This window comes from Leptodactylus fuscus, chromosome 8 (genome assembly GCF_031893055.1).
Source record: "Leptodactylus fuscus isolate aLepFus1 chromosome 8, aLepFus1.hap2, whole genome shotgun sequence".
NCBI classification, from domain to species: Eukaryota; Metazoa; Chordata; class Amphibia; order Anura; family Leptodactylidae; genus Leptodactylus; species Leptodactylus fuscus.
Window position 1 is genome coordinate 47,252,345 of NC_134272.1, and position 21,258 is coordinate 47,273,602.

General features: G+C 40.5%; 1 protein-coding gene across 1 annotated transcript in view; it reads left to right on the top strand.

Annotated features, from left to right (window-relative positions):
• Window positions 1–9,723, top strand: part of LOC142217076 (BOS complex subunit NOMO3-like) — a 43,125-nt gene extending 33,402 nt beyond the window's left edge. Inside the window, exons 27-31 of the mRNA XM_075285267.1 lie at window positions 1,835–1,945; window positions 3,674–3,775; window positions 4,054–4,173; window positions 5,294–5,386; window positions 9,221–9,723. Of these exons, the coding sequence (XP_075141368.1) occupies window positions 1,835–1,945; window positions 3,674–3,775; window positions 4,054–4,173; window positions 5,294–5,386; window positions 9,221–9,352 (558 nt within the window). The 3' untranslated portion in view covers window positions 9,353–9,723. The remainder of the gene's footprint in view (window positions 1–1,834; window positions 1,946–3,673; window positions 3,776–4,053; window positions 4,174–5,293; window positions 5,387–9,220) is intronic.
• The last annotated feature ends 11,535 nt before the right edge of the window (window positions 9,724–21,258 follow it).

The window sequence follows — 21,258 nt, forward strand, 5'->3', positions numbered from 1 at the left end:
ACAAAATGGTGTTTTGCATTACTGATAAGGAAATCAATATGAAATCCATATATGTTAAGGTATATTCATCTGCCCTGTCCCTTTAAGCTAGAAATATAAGTTTCCTTCTTGAAATACTAAAATCTCTAACTTGTTGTTTCCTAAAGTTTTCCATGACCCATGGACCCATTTAGCTGAATCAGAGTAATAAAGTGACTGGAATAAAATTGATAAGCGGGTGATTAGATATGATTAGGAGTAAATACTGCTGGGAGATGGGAAAAATATAACATTGAATAAACCTTGATATAACACACGGTTGGGTGACTAATATACGCCGGATCAACCATATTCAGTAGGAACAGTAGTCAGAATATTCATTTCCATGATAGGGAAATGAATATACATTTATACATATACTTTATACTTGCTTTCCAATAACTTAAGCTAGGTCAGCTTGACCCATCGTCCATAATAAAGTGGACTATGTGCAGACATATTGCTGCACCCTATAATAAACCAGATCATAATAAAGTCATAAACTTCTATTAATACAGTTCAGATAAAATTACCTGCAGCAAGTCATTGGGACTTTGCCTTGTAACATGATGATTTCAGCTAAATTATTTCATGTGGTGTGATGGGAATTTACCTATTTCCAGAATTGTCATTGGATATTAAAATTGCTTATTCAGATGTACGCCCACTTCTGTGGGTATAAGAAGAGATGATTTGTTCAATAAAGTATGCTTTTGCTCAGATTCAACTTGTTTCTGTGTCATTGCATCACTGACGCTCCGGAGTGCGACGTAATTTGGAATCCACCCAATATACCTATTAGTCTGACTTAAGGACTTCCTTATCATTACCCTCATCAGAAAGTCTTATTTTCACATGACACACATAATTTAATTATTAACATAATGACTGCGATTGTGATTCTTAAGATGTAGTAAAGTAAAACAATTTGGGGGGGGCTAGAAAATAATTCTCGAAGTGGGCGGTAGACAAAATAAGTTTGAGAACCTCTGATTTAGACCATGCACCTTTTAAACCATATCCATTGTACAATGTAAGTATGTGTTGGGTCGCGACGTTCGCCTGGTGGTATCGTATTGAACAAACATGGCAGAACAAAATTACTCATAATCTGGGGCAGGGGTAGGCAACCTTTGGTACTCCAGCTGTTGTCAAACTACAACTCCCAGCATGCATACCTGCTCTGGTGTTCTTGGAACTCCCATGGAAGTAAATAGAGTATGTTGGGAGTTGTAGTTTCACAGCCGCTGGAGTGCTGGAAGTTGCTGACCCCTGCTCTGGGGATCTATTCTGGCCCCATAGTATAATAAGCGGAAGGACAGGGGAGGTGATCAAACATAATAAAAATAGTGTTACTCACCTCTGCTGCCTCCGGTGTGATTCTCTTGTTATCTTCAGTGCATCTGACTAACATCAAAAACTGCTAAGGCATGTGATTGGGCCTCATTGGTCACATGGTTTCTGATATCAATTAGAAGTGCAGAAGAGGTGCCGGAGCTCAGGAGAGTTGAGTAAAACATTTTTTAGGTTTTCTCACCTCCCCTTGGCCTTTACTTGTTATTCTCTGGGGTCTGTGTTCCTGGGTCTGGGGACAGTGTACGAGTCTATTGGGCGCTTGGGTCTGCCATGATTGTGACATACAATAAAGCGTTCACTGCAGGCATTCAGAGCTCTGGATCAGAAAGAAGTGTTATCCATTTAAGAATTTTAAAATGTGTCCAGATATTTGTTTTATCTGTTGTGTGATTTCTTTGCTTTGGGTCTTCTGTATTTGCGTCCAGTGACAGTATTTTTTTGTTTTTTTTCCCTTTAAAAGGTTGGTGATAGCGATATAGAAGATGTGAACATTATTGCTTTCCGTCAAATCAACCAATTTGATCTGAGTGGAAATGTAATAACTTCTCCTGACTACCTCTCTACTTTGTTGGTAAGTCACTGACTTTTAGACTATACATGGAGTTATCCTCTTATTAGTATATGTATCGGCCCTGTGCACTGAACTTTCCTGAACCCCTCCTTTCTACTAGACACTATTCCTATTTGCTACTGTCATAATGGTTTGTATAGATCTAGATAATTCTAAGTAAATGATGGGACCACCAGGGGGAGCTCCTACTCTTTAATACAGTGTAGTGTACACAATGGCCCAGATTTACTAATAGACAGTGTAAACTTGGACAGTCCAAAAATGTTCCAGATTTAGAGGAAATAAAATAAATAAAGCACTACTACCGCATCTCTATGTATAATTATATGAATAACTCAAATGAAAAAAAAGATTATAGCCTTCAAAATTACATGTCACCAAAATGTGCCTGAGGATGAACCAGAGAAAATGGCCTGATCATGAAGTGGTTAACAAAATCCCTAAAAACTCTCCGTCATTATTTTAAGTGCATTCCTAGAAGCATCAACATAATATTAGGTGAGGAAATAGCAGCCGCTGTGCACCGAGATGACCTGCACATCGTAGGATGTTTTGCTGGATTTCCTCGGCTTCACTTTTCATAGGTGGTCATTATCTGCTCTCCGTTCTATCAGCCGCTACTTCATTTCCTTCCATATTTTTGCTAATATCATCCCATGAAGTCTTTACATCGCCTGCCCCTGCATTTGTGTCACAGTAAGAGCTTTTTATTTTGCAGCCACTGTCATTTGTAGTTTTCTCTTCTATCCAATTCTAAGCCATATAGATTTACATCTACGCAGACTTGGGTCTAGCTCGGAGTGGACTGTAGTGAAGAATTTGTTTGATTTATGAGAATTTGCTTTCAGTAAGAATTTATGTAGACCGAGCACACTCTGGCTAATATAGAAAGGTGTCGGAGCACACAGTACATCACAGCTTGCTGTGTGACTGCGCACCAGTCATAGGGGCCATGCTGATCTCTGTCCACCTCCATCATGTGAATGGTTGGATGTTGTGTCACTTACCGGGGGATGGGATGGCAACTATATGGGATGGGAAATCATTGCTGATCAAGTACACCCCTTCATGCCAATGTTATTCTGACAGTGGCCTCTTCAAGTTGTTGACTTGGCCTCTACGTTCACCAGATCATAATCTGTCAAGCAAAATTTAAAAAAAATAAATAAAGTCCAATCCATGGTGACAGTATCTCGCTCTTTACAGGACGTAAACCCCCACCCTGGTGATGGCTATTTTCCTCTCCCCCTGTTTACATACTAATGTAAAGTGAATGGTGCCAAACCCATCCTACTGAGCTGCTGAATCTCGCACCATCTGGAGGTCCCTAGTTGTTATGTTATTCTATGTGTAGGTCTATGCAAATGAACGTGTGTGTGTGTGTGTGTATATGTACGGTATATAGATGGATAGATCGATTTGTGAATGTCTGCACTATTCAATTTACATTAGTGTGCCCATGGCTAATGGATAATATCCATCTTTAGAGTGGGGATTTAAAGGATATGCTATTACTATCTTGGCACCAGATGCTGTATAAGACCTCTTCATAGATTTTGTGGAGTCCATGTCTTGACTGGTCAGATGATCGTCTGTACACAGTACTAAGTAGGTGGTTTTAATGTTGTGGCTGATTGATGTACGTATAGTTCAAATATGGAAGAGGCATTGAGATATAATGTAAAACTGTGGTGTAGGATTCACTAATTTTTGTTTCTTTAAATCTAGGTAAAGCTGTATAAAAGTGAGAATTTGGACAACCCAATACAGTCAGTGTCCCTGGGACAGTCCCTCTTTTTCCATTTTCCTCCCCTACTCAGAGATGGAGAGGTAGGTTACTTCTTAAAATGTACTTATTATATGGTTGCTTATTAAGGGGACAGCCTGACACATTAAACTTCTGTATATGAAGTTATACATACATTTCATGATCTTCCGCACCCTACTGCCACTTTAACTCTTCCATCCTTTGTATTTAAACCAACTTACAGATGTTCCGGCGTGTGTCAGTAACATTATATTATCCTTCATGGACACAATAACTTGCTCCTTTTTTTTTGAATTGTATGTGTATATTTAATTGCGTTGCTTTTTTTTCTTTTTTTCAGACCTATGTTGTACAGTTGGATTCCACTCTCCCTAAATCTCAGTATGACTACACCCTGCCACAGATTTCATTCGGCACACATGGATACAGTAAACACCTCACTTTCACCTTCAATCCTACGGTAAGGCTATATTTTTTATTTTAGAGTACTTTTTTTTTTTTTTTTTTTATAGTAGAATCTGATACTGATATATTTAAGAGTTGCAATGTGAAAGGATGGTGCAACTTTATTAGGATGTGATTATATTCTAAATGTGTCAGTATTTAGTATTTTCTCTTGGGATATACACCTCATTGTATTCACTTTCTAATCTAGAATGAAAGTTTTTTCCTATTATTAGTTTCTTTCATTTACCATTCACATACACCATTCAATTCAATATGGTAGAAAAGGAGGAAATTTGAATTACTGCAATATTTACTTCCACACAGTTAAGAGAGAGAAAGATTCAGCTAAAATCGAAGTAGAAATTATTATTATTATTATTATTATTATTATTATTTATTTATTTATATAGCACCATTAATTCCATGGTGCTTTACATTTGGGGGTTACATACAATACACAGAATATACAGGTAGATATAATACTAACAATGACTGACTAGCACGGTGGGGTAGAGGGCCCTGCCCGCGAGGGCTTACAATCTACGAGAGAAGGGGCATAGAGATAGAAGGAGAGGGGAAGGCTGTTTAGATGGCAATGAGGTGATAGTGTTATTGGGGGTTGTAGGCCTTCCTAATTGGTGAGTAGAATATCTTAAAAATCTCCAGTTTACTTTTGGAGGCCTCTGAAATCCTGTGATCACAGCAGCATCAGCATTGATTCACACAAGCAGTTCCAATAGATAGTATGTTCCTGTGATTCCTGTGATCCCCTAACAAGGAAGGGCTGGCAAATGTAATGTTGACTAGCAGGCTTCTAGAATTGGTGACCATAATTGGACTACAGTTCCATTGTACCCATAGTAATATGGCAGGCACTAACATCTTCCAGATGCTGAATCAGGAAGCAACGCATCTGCAGCACAAATGGCTAAACTTTGTTGTGAAAAGATTTACAAAGGGTCTGCATGTGAGGATCTGTGAGGTTTAATATGAGACGCTACAGAACCTCTTAATGTATTGTTTATCTCTGGTAGAAATGCAAATATGTGTATGATTGACATGTGGGATCTGCCCCCCCCCTTCCTTTAGTATGTACATTATTAATAATCAGCTTCAATTTGCTTGAATTGCAGAGAAGATTACCTGAGCAGGATGTTGTTCAGGGCTCCTACTTGGCGCTCCCTCTGACCTTACTTCTGCTGTTGGCTGGCTACAAGTATGATAAGGTAACGCTAACTAATGCACTTTATAGCAATGGCTATATGAATAGTATAGTCAAACCCACACCATGCACAGGGTGAAAGTGTTTAGAGGGCTGGAAGCTTGTTTTCAGGTCACGATATAGGCATCAGAACAGGAACCATATTACATTTATTATTTTGGTGAGAAATATTGAAGCCTTTTATGGGATCTAACATGTCCTAATGCATCCTCTCTGTACACAATGGTAACAACTGAGCTTGGAAGGATTAGAACAGCTTTAGCAAAACCTTATTGTAAAATCCCTACTAATGTATGGATAATGCTTCTCCACAAATATCTAGCGTTGAATCTATTTGTAGGCAAACACGTGGCACTTTTCAGTTGTGGTGCCCCTACTCCCTAAAACAATGCAGGCTGAATGTGTAAGACTATTAACTTTTTCAGCACCACGTCATGCTGCCTCCTCACCCTTATTTACAGGTTGTTTTCTAAGCTATGGGGGCTGCCTGACTATAGTAAAACCAGCCCCATAGTGCAGGTAAGTAGTGATGAGAACTGGAGGGGAGGCATAGCGAACCAGGATACTAGTTTTGATCAAGCACATGACCCAACCAGCCCTAAACCTCTAAGTTCAGCATCTTAAATCCCTCCCTGGAACAAGTGAATTAAAAAACAAAAGAAACTCTTGTGATAACCCCTAATATTAATAAGGGTAAAGTACTTGTGAGTGGTGTTCCACAAAATTTCATTTACAAGTTGCAGAACTAATCTGCATGGCTTTGAGGATATATTGCAAGGTAAACTAATCATAGGGTGTTGCAAAGCTAAGCCCTGAATATCAGCAATAATCTGTGGGGAAATCCACCAGCAAGTGTTCAGTTTCCCTATAGCACCACCACAGGAGACATGTGGTATTACAGTGTTTCGATTTAGCAGTGGGCTGTCCTTCTAACAAGCTCTTCATACAACCAAGTACAGTCTCAGCTTTTTTTTTTTTTTTAATTATTAATATTTTATATATAATATGCGTGTCATCATATTCCACATTGCTTTTACAGAGATATTATCAACACTGTCCCAAGTAGGACTTACAATCTAAGTTCCCTATCAGAATGTCTTTGGAGCATGGGAAATCGGAGTACCCAGAGTTGCCTCTGGGAGCCCATAAGCACTGGTGTAATTATAGGGAACACTGCGGTCTTTAAGAACTTGTGGGTAATTTGGTGTCCCAAATCGACCTGACAGGTTCCCTGTAACAGGTCCATGCAGGATCTATATTTTTTCACTGACTTGTTCACTTTAGCAAAAACAGACCCAATAGCCCAAGCTATGAAAATATGGCGTCACCAGGCTTCACGGTGGCTCAGTGGTTAGCACTACAGCCTTGCAGTACTGGGGTCCTGGGTTCAAATCCTGACAAGGACAACATCTGCAAGACAACATCTGTATATTCTCTCTGTATTTGCGCGGGTTTCCACCCCTCCACACTACAAAGACATACTGATGGGGGGGGGGGGGAGGAAGAAAACATGGAGTCATAAAGTTTGGCTAGCTTGTCTTGTTTGTAGTAACTATCCGACACCTTCCTACGGACTATTCTGCTACTTTAAGTACACCATGGCTGACGCGTCTCATTATGAGGATGACCTTTAGTGTATTGATAGTAATGGCTTAAGAGCCTGAGTGATGACCAGTGTGTGTTTGTGGTTTCTCATTCCATACGATGCTGGTGAGATGTGTGGACCCATCCGTCACACTTTGTTAACTTGACATGTGTAAATAGTTTTTGGCTGGAGAATAGGTCAGACTGTGTCATTAATTGCACAGAGGAGATCCAAGGCTGAGCGCTTCATGTGCCTGTTCCTGTTATATTGTAGCAGGTTGTGTTGGACATTTTCCCTTCCATTTCCCGTACTTAAACATTTCTACAGCCAAGTGCATTAGGTAAACCCGGGGTATAATTAGGAATCTCACAGAAGAAAATGCCAGCGTCTAAGTATGGGTCACGCTGTAATTTGCTTACACATATTAGGCCGGTCAATTAGAATCACAGTAGTCTCCGATTCCAGCCGGGCTCATATTAATCAGATGTAAATGCATTTTTCTGCCTTATTGGTAAAACTGACGAGAAGATTATGTTTAGGATGTGCTCTACGCAAGCTGGGGCCAAAAAAGTGCAATAATCTGCTTCTCCTGTTGTAGGATTCATGACACATGCAACATATGGCAGCCTTTGGTTACATTTAAGGGCCATACACATTATGCTTTTAGCATCCATTTAGTAGTTCTATAAAAAGGATTTTAGAATCAGGTGTAAACAGGTGGTTGATATGTTTTCATAGTCCGTATTAAAGGAATTGTCCAGTTTGGTAATTGTTAAAAGATCAGTGGGGGGTCATACAACCGAGACTACAACTGATCAGCTATTGGAACAGTCCATGGCACTTATACATGGTATAAGTATATACATATACTTCACATTACATTGCACGCAGTTTCTTTCATGGCGACTGTGTGATATATGTAGGCTTTAACTATGTTGCACGGCCATTTTGAAAAAAATGGCATGCAATATAAACTGTGAAAAAGCTGCAGTGCTCAGGTGAACACGGTGACCCCTTGAAACTGCTGATCAGTGGGGGCTCTGGTAGTGTAGCACACCTTTGTGTTTGACCGTAAAACATGAAAAACCTGACATCTATCCATCTCTATCTGTTTCTTAGCATCTAATTTTTGCATCCATTAAACGGATGCTTTAAAAAATGTGCAAAGAAAAAAGTGAAAAAAAAAAAAAAAGTGAATGGCCATTTAGATCTGTGGGAGGCTCTTAAAGGGACTTTGAAAATCCTTTTGATGTCTATCCACTGGGGGCGCCCTTCTACATTACATTGGGCCTCTCACCTCACGTTCAAGTTCATTCACAAATGACATACCGTACGTTAATATTTCCTGTGTTTACTACCTACCCTTTAAAAAATCGGAAGGGCCACATGCTCCCAAAAATGTGCAAAGAATGTGTAAATAATATGTATAGCACTGCAGCCTCAGAGTCATCTGAAAGAAGAGAATCTCCTCTTTTATATGACTCAAAAAGCAAGTTTGTATTTTTTATAATGTCTGAGATATAACGGTTTGAAATGACTCTTCCCACCCTCATTTTCACTACCCGTATTCCCGTACACAGTAACATTCAGTGAGAGGCAGAAATGGCTATCGATACAGAAGCCAGGAAAAGAGTGAAAAATTTCAGGATTTCACAGAAAGAAGCCAAAATTTGTTAACAAAGTATATTACAAAAGTAATACAAATACTGATAGAAATCAAAAGTTGTCAAAAGTTTAGTTGCCCTTTAAGTTCCTTTGTTTCTTACTTTTTTCCTGACAATTTTCTAATACAAGTATCCCTCCTGACAACCACTATCATTTTTTTTTTCAGTATTTTTATTTTTTAAGAACTGCTGTTTCATCTAAATTTTAATAGCCTAATAATCTCCTAAAACCATAGGCCACTTTAACATAGTGTAAACTTTGTCATATTTTGTCGTCTGTGACACCTGGAAAAACCCATTGAAGCTTTTCTTTGATAATACCGCTTGGTGCAGTTGTGTATTTACCCTATATGTCAGTAAAGGAGAACCATCAGTCAGTAGCGTTGGCACTTCACCATCATTTACATTGCATGCTATATACCCGTTACATTTAGCAGGAATGTACAGATAATAGTTTGGAGCTCTGCATAATGTTTGTACATTGGTGTATACCGGAGGCCTGTGCTCACTGAAAAGAAAAAAAAAAAAATCCTATTTCCGTAGTCACCTGTCTTACCAAGTCATGATTCCTTTGTCTCCCCTTTGCCAGCTGATTCCCCTGTTGCTGCAGTTGACAAGCCGTCTGCAAGGAGTTCGTGCTCTTGGACAGACAGGAACTGACACTGCCAACCCAGAGGATGCAAAAAGACTTCAAAAAAGACAAAAGACACGAAGGACGTGAAGAAGAGGTATCGTGGTGTGAAGTGACATCAAAGTCTTGCTCCAGACCCTTGGGACATGTTATGGAAACTCTCCTTGGTTTGAAAGAAATTACAGACTTCAGATACAGTTTCTCTGCACTACATGATCCCCTTTTTAATTGAACTTGTTTTGTACATTATGGGTGTATATAAACAGATCCTGGAACATAATTTAACTTGGAAATGAAGAAATTTAACCACTTTTTTTTTTTTTTTTTTTTTTTTTATTTCTTTGTAATTTTTCAACTGGAGATAACTTATTTTTTATTGTCATCTTCTAAATAAAGCTAAAACAAATTATGTTCAAAACTGATTCCCAAGGAAGCTAAAATAAAGAGCATCATGGTTTCCCTTTCTACATTGCTGCCTTCCATAGTCTTATTCTTAAAATCTTGGGCCATAGTGGCCATCTTGCCTGGGGTTTCATAATGGTCTTCATAGTATAACACAATGCATGGTCTTGTGTATTTAATGTGTATAATGCTGCAATCCATGTTATATAGGTTTCATTCTATGTGGAACTCCCACCATAAATGTTGTCTTTTGACTGGTTAGAATGATAGTTCATGGAAATTATTGTGACGGTAATATTAGCTTAAGGGCGGGTTCACACCAGCGCCTAATGTCTGTTTTGCAGGTTTCCGTTTCCTGCCTGAGAAACTGGACAGTAGACGGAAACCTGCAGTCACTTTTCAAAACTATTCATCTGAATGGGTTTGGAAAGTGTCCGGCCATGAGCGCCTGTGAGCGTTTTGTGCTCTCCGCGGTGAAACCGTTTTTTTTTTTTTTTAAACCGGACACAAAGTCGGACTTGCAGGACTTTGTGTCCGGTTAAAAAAAAAAGAAGACAGTTTCACCGCGGAGAGCACAAAACGCTTACAGCCGGACACTGTCTGCCAGGTTTCTGTCGGCAGAGGACGGAAACTTGAAAACAGAGATCGGGCGCTGCTGTGAACCCGCCCTTAGCGGTATTTATGCGCTATGCATTCTCCTCTGGTCTTCAGCCATGTCATGTGACCAACACTAACTAAATCTCATGTGAAGAAGTCAGGTTCTCTAGTAATCCTTGTAAGACCTACATTGAGGCTCTCAAAGGAATAAGTAGAGAAACTGATTTCTTCACTTATAAGATGCTGGTCACATGATCTAACTGAGGACCAGAATTGACTGACTGACTCACAAATGTAGTCACTGGTATGGTCACCTTCAATACAACTGACATTATGATCTTTTGGGTCTTCTGCCTTTATGTATTATTTCACTTTATATAGTGCCAGCATATTCTGCAGCACTACCTGCTATCTTTGGTGGGTGAGAAGAAACATCAGAGTGCTATATTCTGCTGTGTCTTCCCACTGAATAGATATGATTGGAAACTAAATAGAACCTAGGATCTTATGGAAGACACAATGAATAAATAAATCTAAGGGCTAGTTCACACGTGGGCAAAGGGGAGGTTTTTGACAGCGGAATTTGCTTCAAAAACCTCTCCTTTAACATGGTGGTCTATGTAGACCACTAGCTTTTTTTTATCTCCTAGCGTTTTCCGCCTGAAGAAGCGACATGACCTTTCTTCAGGCGGAAAACGCCTGAAGAATTGCATAGAAGTGAATGGGAGGCGAAAACCGCGCGGTAAAAAACCGCGCGGTTTTTTGCACACAAAACCGCGCGTTTTTTTGCAAAAAAACGCGCGGTTTTCGCCTGCAGTTTCTATAGCACATATAGGAAAAAAAACCCTAGCGAAAACCGCTAGCGAAAACCGCGTCAAAAACCTCGTCAAAAACCGCGTGGAATGCAAAAAACAGCGTCAAAAAAACTCCCCAAGGTTTTTTACCTCGCACAAATAAGCTAGGCGGTTTTCACGTGTGAACTGACCCTAACATTCTTCCTCTTTAATTTCCCTCACATCTGGGGGGGGGCGGCTTCAGTGACCCCCAGTTACAGGAGGGATCATGTGTCTTCCATAACTGTATACACGCACGTTGAGCAGCCTCATGCAGTTAATGCTACAGGGCCATACTGGTTAGTTCATTGCCCATTGTTCTATGTAGACCACTAGCTTTTTTTTATCTCCTAGCGTTTTCCGCCTGAAGAAGCGACATGACCTTTCTTCAGGCGGAAAACGCCTGAAGAATTGCATAGAAGTGAATGGGAGGCGAAAACCGCGCGGTAAAAAACCGCGCGGTTTTTTGCACACAAAACCGCGCGTTTTTTTGCAAAAAAACGCGCGGTTTTCGCCTGCAGTTTCTATAGCACATATAGGAAAAAAAACCCTAGCGAAAACCGCTAGCGAAAACCGCGTCAAAAACCTCGTCAAAAACCGCGTGGAATGCAAAAAACAGCGTCAAAAAAACTCCCCAAGGTTTTTTACCTCGCACAAATAAGCTAGGCGGTTTTCACGTGTGAACTGACCCTAACATTCTTCCTCTTTAATTTCCCTCACATCTGGGGGGGGGGCGGCTTCAGTGACCCCCAGTTACAGGAGGGATCATGTGTCTTCCATAACTGTATACACGCACGTTGAGCAGCCTCATGCAGTTAATGCTACAGGGCCATACTGGTTAGTTCATTGCCCACTGTATGGTCAATGGGTGGTCATCAGCTAGTTAAGAACCTTGATTTTTGTTCACTATTCATTCACTAAGAGAATAAGAATAAAATGAATCTCCAATAATGTAAAGGTGTAATAGCCCAGCACATGATTCTACCAGTGAAATAATCTTTACTAGGCCACATGCAGAGGACTGAACAGGCTTGTGTTTTCTATGGGAGAGACTTGCATTACCAGCCACAGCTCATAGATGAGTGGTAGTGCCCTTAACCAAAAATTGGTGAAACTTTTTCCAGTATATTTAGGTAACTGATCATTTTAATCCACTCGTTTTTTTTTATCCCCATTTTTTTTTATTTCATAACATAATATCATTCTAGTGTCCATTGTGCTGTGCAATTTTCTTATCTAATATCATGGAACGTGCCATGGAAGCTCCAAATGATGACTAAATTCATTGAGAAATATAGAGTTTGGGGCCAAGTGCCATATGAAGTCGCTGTGCCACCTTTTCTAACGGTAGAGTATTGGAAGCCCTACCATATTTTTTCAACATTTCATTTATCCAGATTTTCTAATTTCTAAAGTATTTTCTACTACTTCTTGGGACTGATTTGGCAGTGGTTTTTCGCCTGTACTTATTCACCAGCACCTTCTCGATTAGGCGCTGTGGGGTGCCAGTATTAATGAATCCCCTCCATATACTTTTCCTCACATCCTTGTCATCTATCTGTCTTAGAAGGTCAAACAAGTCGGTCTATTATTTCTTCTAAGCCGTATTGTACATTCAAGCATGTCTCTCCCCAATTAGAATGGACAGCTTAAACCAGGTCATGTTATTGTACAGTCTGCAGACAAGAGCCCATGCGCTGCTAATAGGAATCATTGTGAGCCAGCCTTGAAATAAGCGCCCCTGCCGTTACATTACACATTCACCACCTTTTAGTCTTCTATTAGCAGCATTTGACGGTGGCCTTGCTCTACACGCTTCCAGGACTGATCCATGGTTTTTATCTCCTGCTGAGCATGCCAGGGGTTAAATATACGGGAGATTGAATATATTCATGAAAGGATTTAATATTGAACATTTCGTTCCATGGCAAAAGTAGATTACTACCTTTATTTTTATTTTATTTTTTTCTTGGTAGTGTTGCATTCAGTGTCAGTTAATGGGGATTATTCACATGACGGTTATTTTTGAGCCATTACTGCTCTGGCCTGTCTGCTTATTAAATACTTTCATCCTTTGTTATAGCTCTGCAGTACGCTGTTCCTCTGTATTTCCAGGAAGAATAGCAGTCTTCAGGGTCCTATGTCACTTGGAAGTCTCATTATCTTCTCCATATGTGTTTCTTTCAGGGCCAGAAGTTATCAGAGTTAGCCGGGTTGCAGATGACCGCGTGACAGTAAATGAATGGCGGGGGCGACACACGGATGTTATTATCATGATAAACTGATTAAACATCTCTATTTCACTAATTGGGGAGGGTACCTGAAAGAACCCCTATCAGACCTATCCTAGCAGTTGTTATGGTGTAGGGCAGCTACGTCCTTCCCTATTACAAACTCCTAATGTACTGACATCATCGCCTGACCTTGCCTCACGTGCTGGATCCTTCTATACGGAGTGTTTCTGGCAAGGGGTGAGAGCAGCCACCTTGTTCTACTTATTATGGCATTGTGCTGTGTTTTGGCTTCATATTGGAACCCTTCTGCTCCAGGTTCTAGATATTGATTTCCTGCAACTCAATACCTGCTCAATCCTCTTCCCCAAAACTTGGGACAAAAAAAAAGAAGCTGTACAACTGTGTCAATATATTCTGACAGCTGCTAAGTGTTTAAGAGCTAATTCCTGGAAGCAAATTCCACCGCCAACTCTAAGGCTGCGTTCACACAGAGTTTTTTGGTCAGAAAAAATTCCTCCTCAAATTCCTCCTCCTAAAAACACCTCACCATAGGACTGTATGGTGAGGCGTTTTTTGGAGGAGGAATTTGAGTCAGTTTCCTGACCAAAAAAATCTGTGTGAATGCCGCCTACGGGTATGTTCACACACGGTTTTTTGGCAGCGGATTTTGATGTGGAATTCACCCCAAAATACGCCGTCAAAAACGGCTCCCGTTGACTTCAATGGGAGCCGCTCGCTTCTTTTTCCCGCTAGCTATTAGTGGGGGGAAAAAAAAGCGAAATACCCTATCTTGGCGCGGATTCCGGGGCTGACTCAGTGCACGATGTCCGTGACACAAGACTCCCTCCTGTTTAGGCTCTTTTGGACCTAATCCGGTTTGGAATGCTTTGACGGGATGCTGGTGCACTGCATCCACATTGCATCGCGGCTAGTCGCATGGTATGTTCACACGCGGAATCCATTTTCTGCCGTGTGAACATACCCTTTACTGAGCTGTATGCCAGACTGGAGGAGGTGAGGTCTCTGGAACATCTATCCACCCATCTCAATGATGAGAAAGGGAGAGTTCAATCTATTTGGGCTCCATGGGATTTCTACTGGATTACCCATGAACTGTAAAGTTTACTACTTTTCCTTTCCCTCACCCTAGTCTTGTCCTTTGTGGTGTCTTTCAGTGTCTGTCTTACTTGTTTCATTGATATTCCTATTGGGATTTCTTTGAATTGCTGGAGTTTCTTGATATTTTTTTGTATTGTGTAACTATGACATTGAAACCCTGCTATGTGTGTCATTTTTCTTTTTATTCTGTTCCATTTTCCTATGCAAATATCGTGATGGTTTTAAAAGATTGAGATTCTGGCTAATTTCATCCACATATTGGAGAGAAAAATTCTGCAGCAGAAAAGCTGTTTTTTCAAAAACTTCAGAGTTTTTGAAGATCACACCATGTCAATTCTACCTGTTGAAGCACTGGCTTTTTCCTTTATAAATAAAATATAAGAGCAGAAAGTTGCGAAAATACAATGTATTTTTTGCAGCAATTTTTAGAGCAAGTCTCACTTGTAAGTACACAGTTTTGTTTTTTTTTTTGCAGATGGAATCGGTCTCAAAAAATATCTCCCATTCACTTCAACAGGAATCAGGAGCTTTTTTGTTGTTGTTGTTTTGGTTTTTTTCAGCTAGAGGAGAAAAAAAAAAAAAAGCATTGTGACCTATTTTCAGGTGGAATTCTGCCTTGCAAACCCTATTGAAATGGATGGGAAGCAGAAAAAAAATGTTTTTGAAGCATTTTGTTTTTAATAAATCTGTTCCCATGTATTTCAGAGGGCACGTCCACTACCAGTCACACGCATGGACAGCCTGAATGTGCAGCGTGCAAAAGGTCCCCCCTTTTTGATTTGTGGGATAACTACTTTAAAGGATCCTACGATTTCTATGTACAACTCTAGAGTAGAGATTTACTCTAGCGCTGTCTATCCGAGGTCCATCAAAGAATATGAGTGATGGAGAGGTGGACCTCTAAAACAGTGGTTACACACAGAGCCTGGCCGATACCATTGACTATTATCGGGGTCCATCAGGTGACAGTCGTTTTTAAACTGAAACCAGCTTAAGAAAGTCCGACGAGCAGAGATATCTACATCAGAGGCAACGGTTCACAAGAGGAAAACATTGCTTGATCCAGGTTACCCTAACCTATCTATCTGAGGAGCTTGAGTCTTCTCTAGCCATAATAACACTACATGTCCATAGTCTGCCTGGGTCACCTCAAACAAGAGTGGCTTGCTTTGTAGACAAAAGCAGGGCTGTGTAGGCTAGACCACTGACTTTGAGTTGGGCTGTTTAGTAATGTTGGAGTCAGACTGCTTCACAAATGGCTGAGGAAATATCGTCACTCCATAAGGAGAGAACCACCATTTAGGTATGTGGAGTCTTATTAAGCCATTAGCGCTCCACTGTGCAAAGGAACATGGGAAGAATATGCAAATCTGACTTCCATGATGTAATTAGGAAGCCAGTGCCTCAAGTATGCACACCAATAGAGGGCACTGACTGAGAATGTGCAAGTCTGTCATCCATGATGTACTTAGGAAGACAGAGTCTCAGTCAAGCAAACCAATAGAGGGCCCTCGCTTTAACATCATGCCGACCTTCTCAGAGGCCTTTGTTTGCAATGATGTTGGGATTTTACCTGGCAGCCATGCTCTGTCACATGCCATAAAGATCCTCTAATTCATTAAATTGACTATGACAGTAAATATTTAATAAACTATACATGTAATTGCTAATTCAATATTAATAAATGTATAATATAATTAAAAATATTAATACAAAATAATAATTTTGTGTTGGTAATCTTTATCTGACATTCCAGCTCCACCTAAATTTGGTCTCAACTCCCACTGAACAGCGTTGGAAAAGCAGCACCTCAGTACATAAAAAAATTCAGCTATGCTACAAAAGCTTCACATATATACAGTAAGTAGATAATGCTGTTTATTTTCCCCTGGGCAGATTAAAGCTTTCATCCCTTTTTCAGAATACATGTATGTTATAATTCTATGGCTCGTGATTATAGTCAGCGACTAATTCTACTTTTACAATTGCTTGCTTGTATGACAGAGCCCATTAGGTAAAACAGTAATCGTGCTGTCATACTAATGCTATTAGTTTTCATAATTTCTCCTATAATTAGATTAAATGTCAAAGTGTATGCTCTGCATCCAATAAACCAGCAGCACTTTCATCTATACATTGTGGCAATGCTCTGTGGAGTGCTATCATCCATTATACATGGGCTTTAAAGGGGTAGCCATCACACACACAAGCTGAAAATGTTAATCATGGCAATGAGCAGCAATGAGTGGGGATTCCAGAGGAAAGCTGGCACACCTGAGGCTGTCTATAGGCAAACCTGTGAAATCAGACCCTCCTCTGGGGCACTTGCAGGGTGACTTGCCTATCCATATAATGATGATAATCTTTGCATTGCTTCATTGGTTAGTGGCTGCAAAGGTATATTTCTGCTCATATTAAAGGTCCCTATACAACACTATTATTGTTTTGGGAGGCATTATGGATCTGATAGACTCCTTTTAATTCACTCATGATTGCGAGAGTTGTTACAGAGTCCCCCACCCCCCATCATCCTGAGGAAAAACAATTTGCATGTAGGGGTGAACATGGTCCGCAATGATAGACGCATACTTGTGTTGATCCATCATGACTTCCACAATGATGAGTGTACCAAGATGGCTGATGACACATGCCTTCTGCGATTGGTTATTTAACGTTGATGTCAAAAGTAGGCAGAGGTCACATTAATATGACTGGACTGTGTAATTGACTTTTATGTCACATGATGCTTGTTCCACTTTTAGCTCATTGGTTTCATTTGAAGTCTGTTTCTGTATTATACCTAAAAGACAAATGAATCCTGCTATTAAATTTACACCTTAGTTGATATTTTATTAACCAATCCAGATTTACAGGTAACATTTTGGCCACCAGTTGACCCTTTTCAAACCCTTCAGTTGCCTAATGTTTTGTTAGACTGTAGGAGATACGACAATGGCCACTGGCAGCAAAGCATTATACTGCTAGCACCTACTGCTGAATTTCCTACAGTCACACCAAAAATTAGGCAATGCAATGGTTTTGAAAAAGCTGACAGGTCTTTTTCACATCAAAAACATGTCTGTATATAATTTTCCCTGTACACTGTAGAGAGGATTCTGGAGCTTCTCACCGCTCAGAGCGAGTTTACGTAGAGTATTAGAGTACTTCTGACTAGCAGCTTGTGTTATTGCTGTTGGGATGTTAGCCAAGCAAGCAAGCAGCTTTCCTTATTGTGTTCCTGGATCTCCTGGATATTCTGATGAATTGAGATTCTCTCAGCAATTTGTTTGCTATTTTACAGTTATTCCTGGCTAAATTACATATAGAGAAACCAGTAGTAGTGGTAGTAATGGATGGATGTTGGGCAAACCCCCTACCTCATGCACCCTTTTAAATATTACATTACCAATAGTTTTTCTGTATTACACTCACTGTTCCTTCCCCAATACAAATTTGGTTATGCAAAAAATATAAAGGCATAGCTCTGTGTGTGTTCCACTAAAATTGCATCCCCTCTCCTCCATTAGCCAACCACCTACTCTCCTTACACCTTGCTCCTAACCATAGGCAATAGACGCCTTCACAAACCCCATAGCCAGGTCCGTTATGCTTACAGACAGGCATTTGCCTCTTGTCATTCATTTCCTCCTGCCAGCTCCCTAGATGAAGATCACGCCAGAGAGTCCAGCAGAGAAAAATGCAGGCATTATGCTATGGAATATATAATATAACTTTCTCAGCAAAGTTTGCTCAAGCAGATAGCACCACATCTGAGGTGTGAAATCAGATGCAAAAATAGATGACTTTTCCACATTAACACTACAGATGGACAGCTGACAGTGTGAAAAGTAAGGGGTGTGCAACGTCTCTCCTTGTGGAAAATGTTTTATGTGAATAATGGCTTTAATGCTTATCTATGTGAGATCTGAAAAGGTTCTCTATTGTCTTTTATATTATGGAGGCCTCCTGGTGATCTGCGCCGAGGTAGGTATTCCACTGAGGTGATACATTGGTGCAAAAATATTAGAGAATAGAAAACTGATAATGATGGGATTCTAGTTTACATGAAAAACTGATACAGTAACCAGAATCAATGGATGCAAGAGCAGATATCATTAAAGAAGTTGGCAAGTTTTTGTTTTTAACTGATTTCCTATCCTCAGGATTTTACATTAGTAAGAAATCAGGGGTAGTCAGACACTGGGGACCCCCGTTTATCAGATGTTTGAAAGGTGCAAGAACTGTGACCTCTTTACTGTTTATATCACTATGTATTTGTTTCATAGTAGCCAGCAATGCAACTACGGCCTCGTTCCATAGAATTGAATGACATGAAGCTGTGATTACATCCCATGGCCACTATGAAACAGACGGCATGTGATGTAAACAGAAAAGGGGTCACAGTGTTTACATCCTTCAGATATCTGATAATTTGGGGTCCCCAGTGTCTGAGCTCCAATGATTTCTTATTGATAGCTTAGGCTGGCTTCACACTACTGTTGTTAATGTCCGTTGCTATCTTCTGTCATAGGAAGACAGCAATGGACATTAAGCTGTTGTAGAAAATGGACACAGACTGATTCTGTGTCCGTTCCCATTCGAAGTGGTGTAAACAACATGAAAGCCATCATGCATGACTTTATCTTCCATTACAAAAGTATACAAACAGAACGGAAGATAAATTACGTCAAGTTGTTTACGTTAATGTCAGACTCACCCCTGCTCCATTCATTTTAAAGAGGACCATTCATGTCCTTGGGCATATGCGGTTACCGATAGCTTTATACTGTGAGGGGGTGTTCCTTACCACCCAGTGATGACGCTGAGTGGTGAGGAACTTGTCTATAGACTAGTACTGGGAAGGCGTGGTCAATTTTACCACTTTCTATATTGTAATTATTAGAGATGAGCGAGTAGTACTCGATCGAGTAGGTATTCGATTGAATACTACGGTATTCGAAATACTCGTACTCAATCGAGTACCACTTGCTATTCGAATGTAAAAGTTCGATGCAGAACCAGCATTGATTGGCCGAATGCTATACAGTCGGCCAATCAACGCTGGTTCTTCTCCTACCTGTAGAAGTCTTCTCCGTGCAGCTTCCCCGCGGCGTCTTCCGGCTCTTCATTCACTCTGCCAGGCATCAGGCCTGGGCAGAGCCGACTGCGCATGTCCGCTTGTAGTGTGGGCTTGCGCAGTCGGCTCTGCCCAGGCCCGATGCCTGGCAGAGTGAATGAAGAGCCGGAAGATGCCGCGGGGACGCTGCAAGGAGAAGACTGCTCGGAGGATCCAGCCCGACCCTCACTTGTGGACTTGGTAAGTATAATTTGATCGAACGTTGCCTACCCCTGAAACGAGCATTTTCCCCCATAGACTATAATAGGATTCGATATTCGATTCGAGTAATTGAATATTGAGGGGCTACTCGAAACGAATTTCGAACCTCGAACATTTTACTGTTCGCTCATCTCTAGTAATTATTGGTTCAATCCAGTATTTTTAGCTGGATTTTGGCAGAAATTTCTATTTGAAGCTCCAGCCTGAACCTTTCTTTATTACACATGTTTACACAGGTTACATTTCTCCAAGAATCCAGTTGTTCTCAGTGGTCTCGCCTCAATTAAACTCCTGCCCTACCTTTCTTTAACACTCACTTCTACAGTGTAAAACTCCTGGTGCTCATGCTTAATTGCTTTGTTCTCATGTTGTCTAACCTCTATAAACTTGATTCCCAAATCAGCCGTCTGGGACAATCCCACACAACGCTGAATAGAATCTGGCTCATTCTTCCAGCACGGTTATATATTTGTCATTTCCTTAGACACCGCAGTTGAATTTCTTTTCTGTTTAATTCCCTCTTAGAGTCACTTTCCCAAGACTTCACAGAGTCTCATAAAAGTACAACAAAGTCATAATGCATGAATTCCAAGTGTTGTTAGCTGCGTCTTTCACAGTATTACATAATGTGTTATCATATCTATGTGTTAAATAGAAGGATTCATTCCTCTTACTTTCAGTATAAATTAAAGGCAAATAATTAAATTAACTATTAAATTATAGTAGGTGGAGTGGCACCTGATAGGAGGTGTAGGTACACCTGCTTCACAGTTGTTTGCCTTTTAGTGCATGTTTAAGCGGGTTGTCCAGGAATTACACTTATGGGCCAGGAGACAGGGAAGGCGAAATATAAAAGGCAGTGGCGTAACTAAAGTCTTGTGGGCCCCAGTGCAATCTTTTGTCCGGGGCCCCTTATTCTTGATAGTGATGGTTACGGGTGCTAAGGAATTTAATCAACCTTAGAATGGTTAGGGTAATCTGTGGGTTTCCTTTGTTTAAGGGCCAGGTAAAAGTTTCAATCTCAATACTGATGTCAGTGTTTATAGTCCCCCTAAGGATCCATTCACACAGGGATTTTTGGCGCTGAATACATGTCAGAATCCACGTGGAAAAAACACTTTCCCATTGAGTTCTATGGGTTCAGCTAGCTTTTTTCCCCGCTAGTGAGCTTCCTTCAGGCAGATTCCGCCTACAAAAACCAACACAGTCAATGGGAGGCAGAAAATCCACGTAGAATTGGCAAAACACGCTAGCAGTTTTTTCAAGGTCCATACACTCTGCTGGAGTAAAAAAACATTTCCTAATTCCTGAAGCGGATTTTTTCCTTGCCAAAATCCACGCCAAAAAACTGAGTGTGAATGGACCCTTAAGCTCCTGGGCCTGGGTGCAAGTGCACCCTCTGCACCCCCTCAAGTTACGCCCCTGATAGAAGGAAAGCCCTACTCACCTTTCCTTACCGCCCTGGTGTCAGTC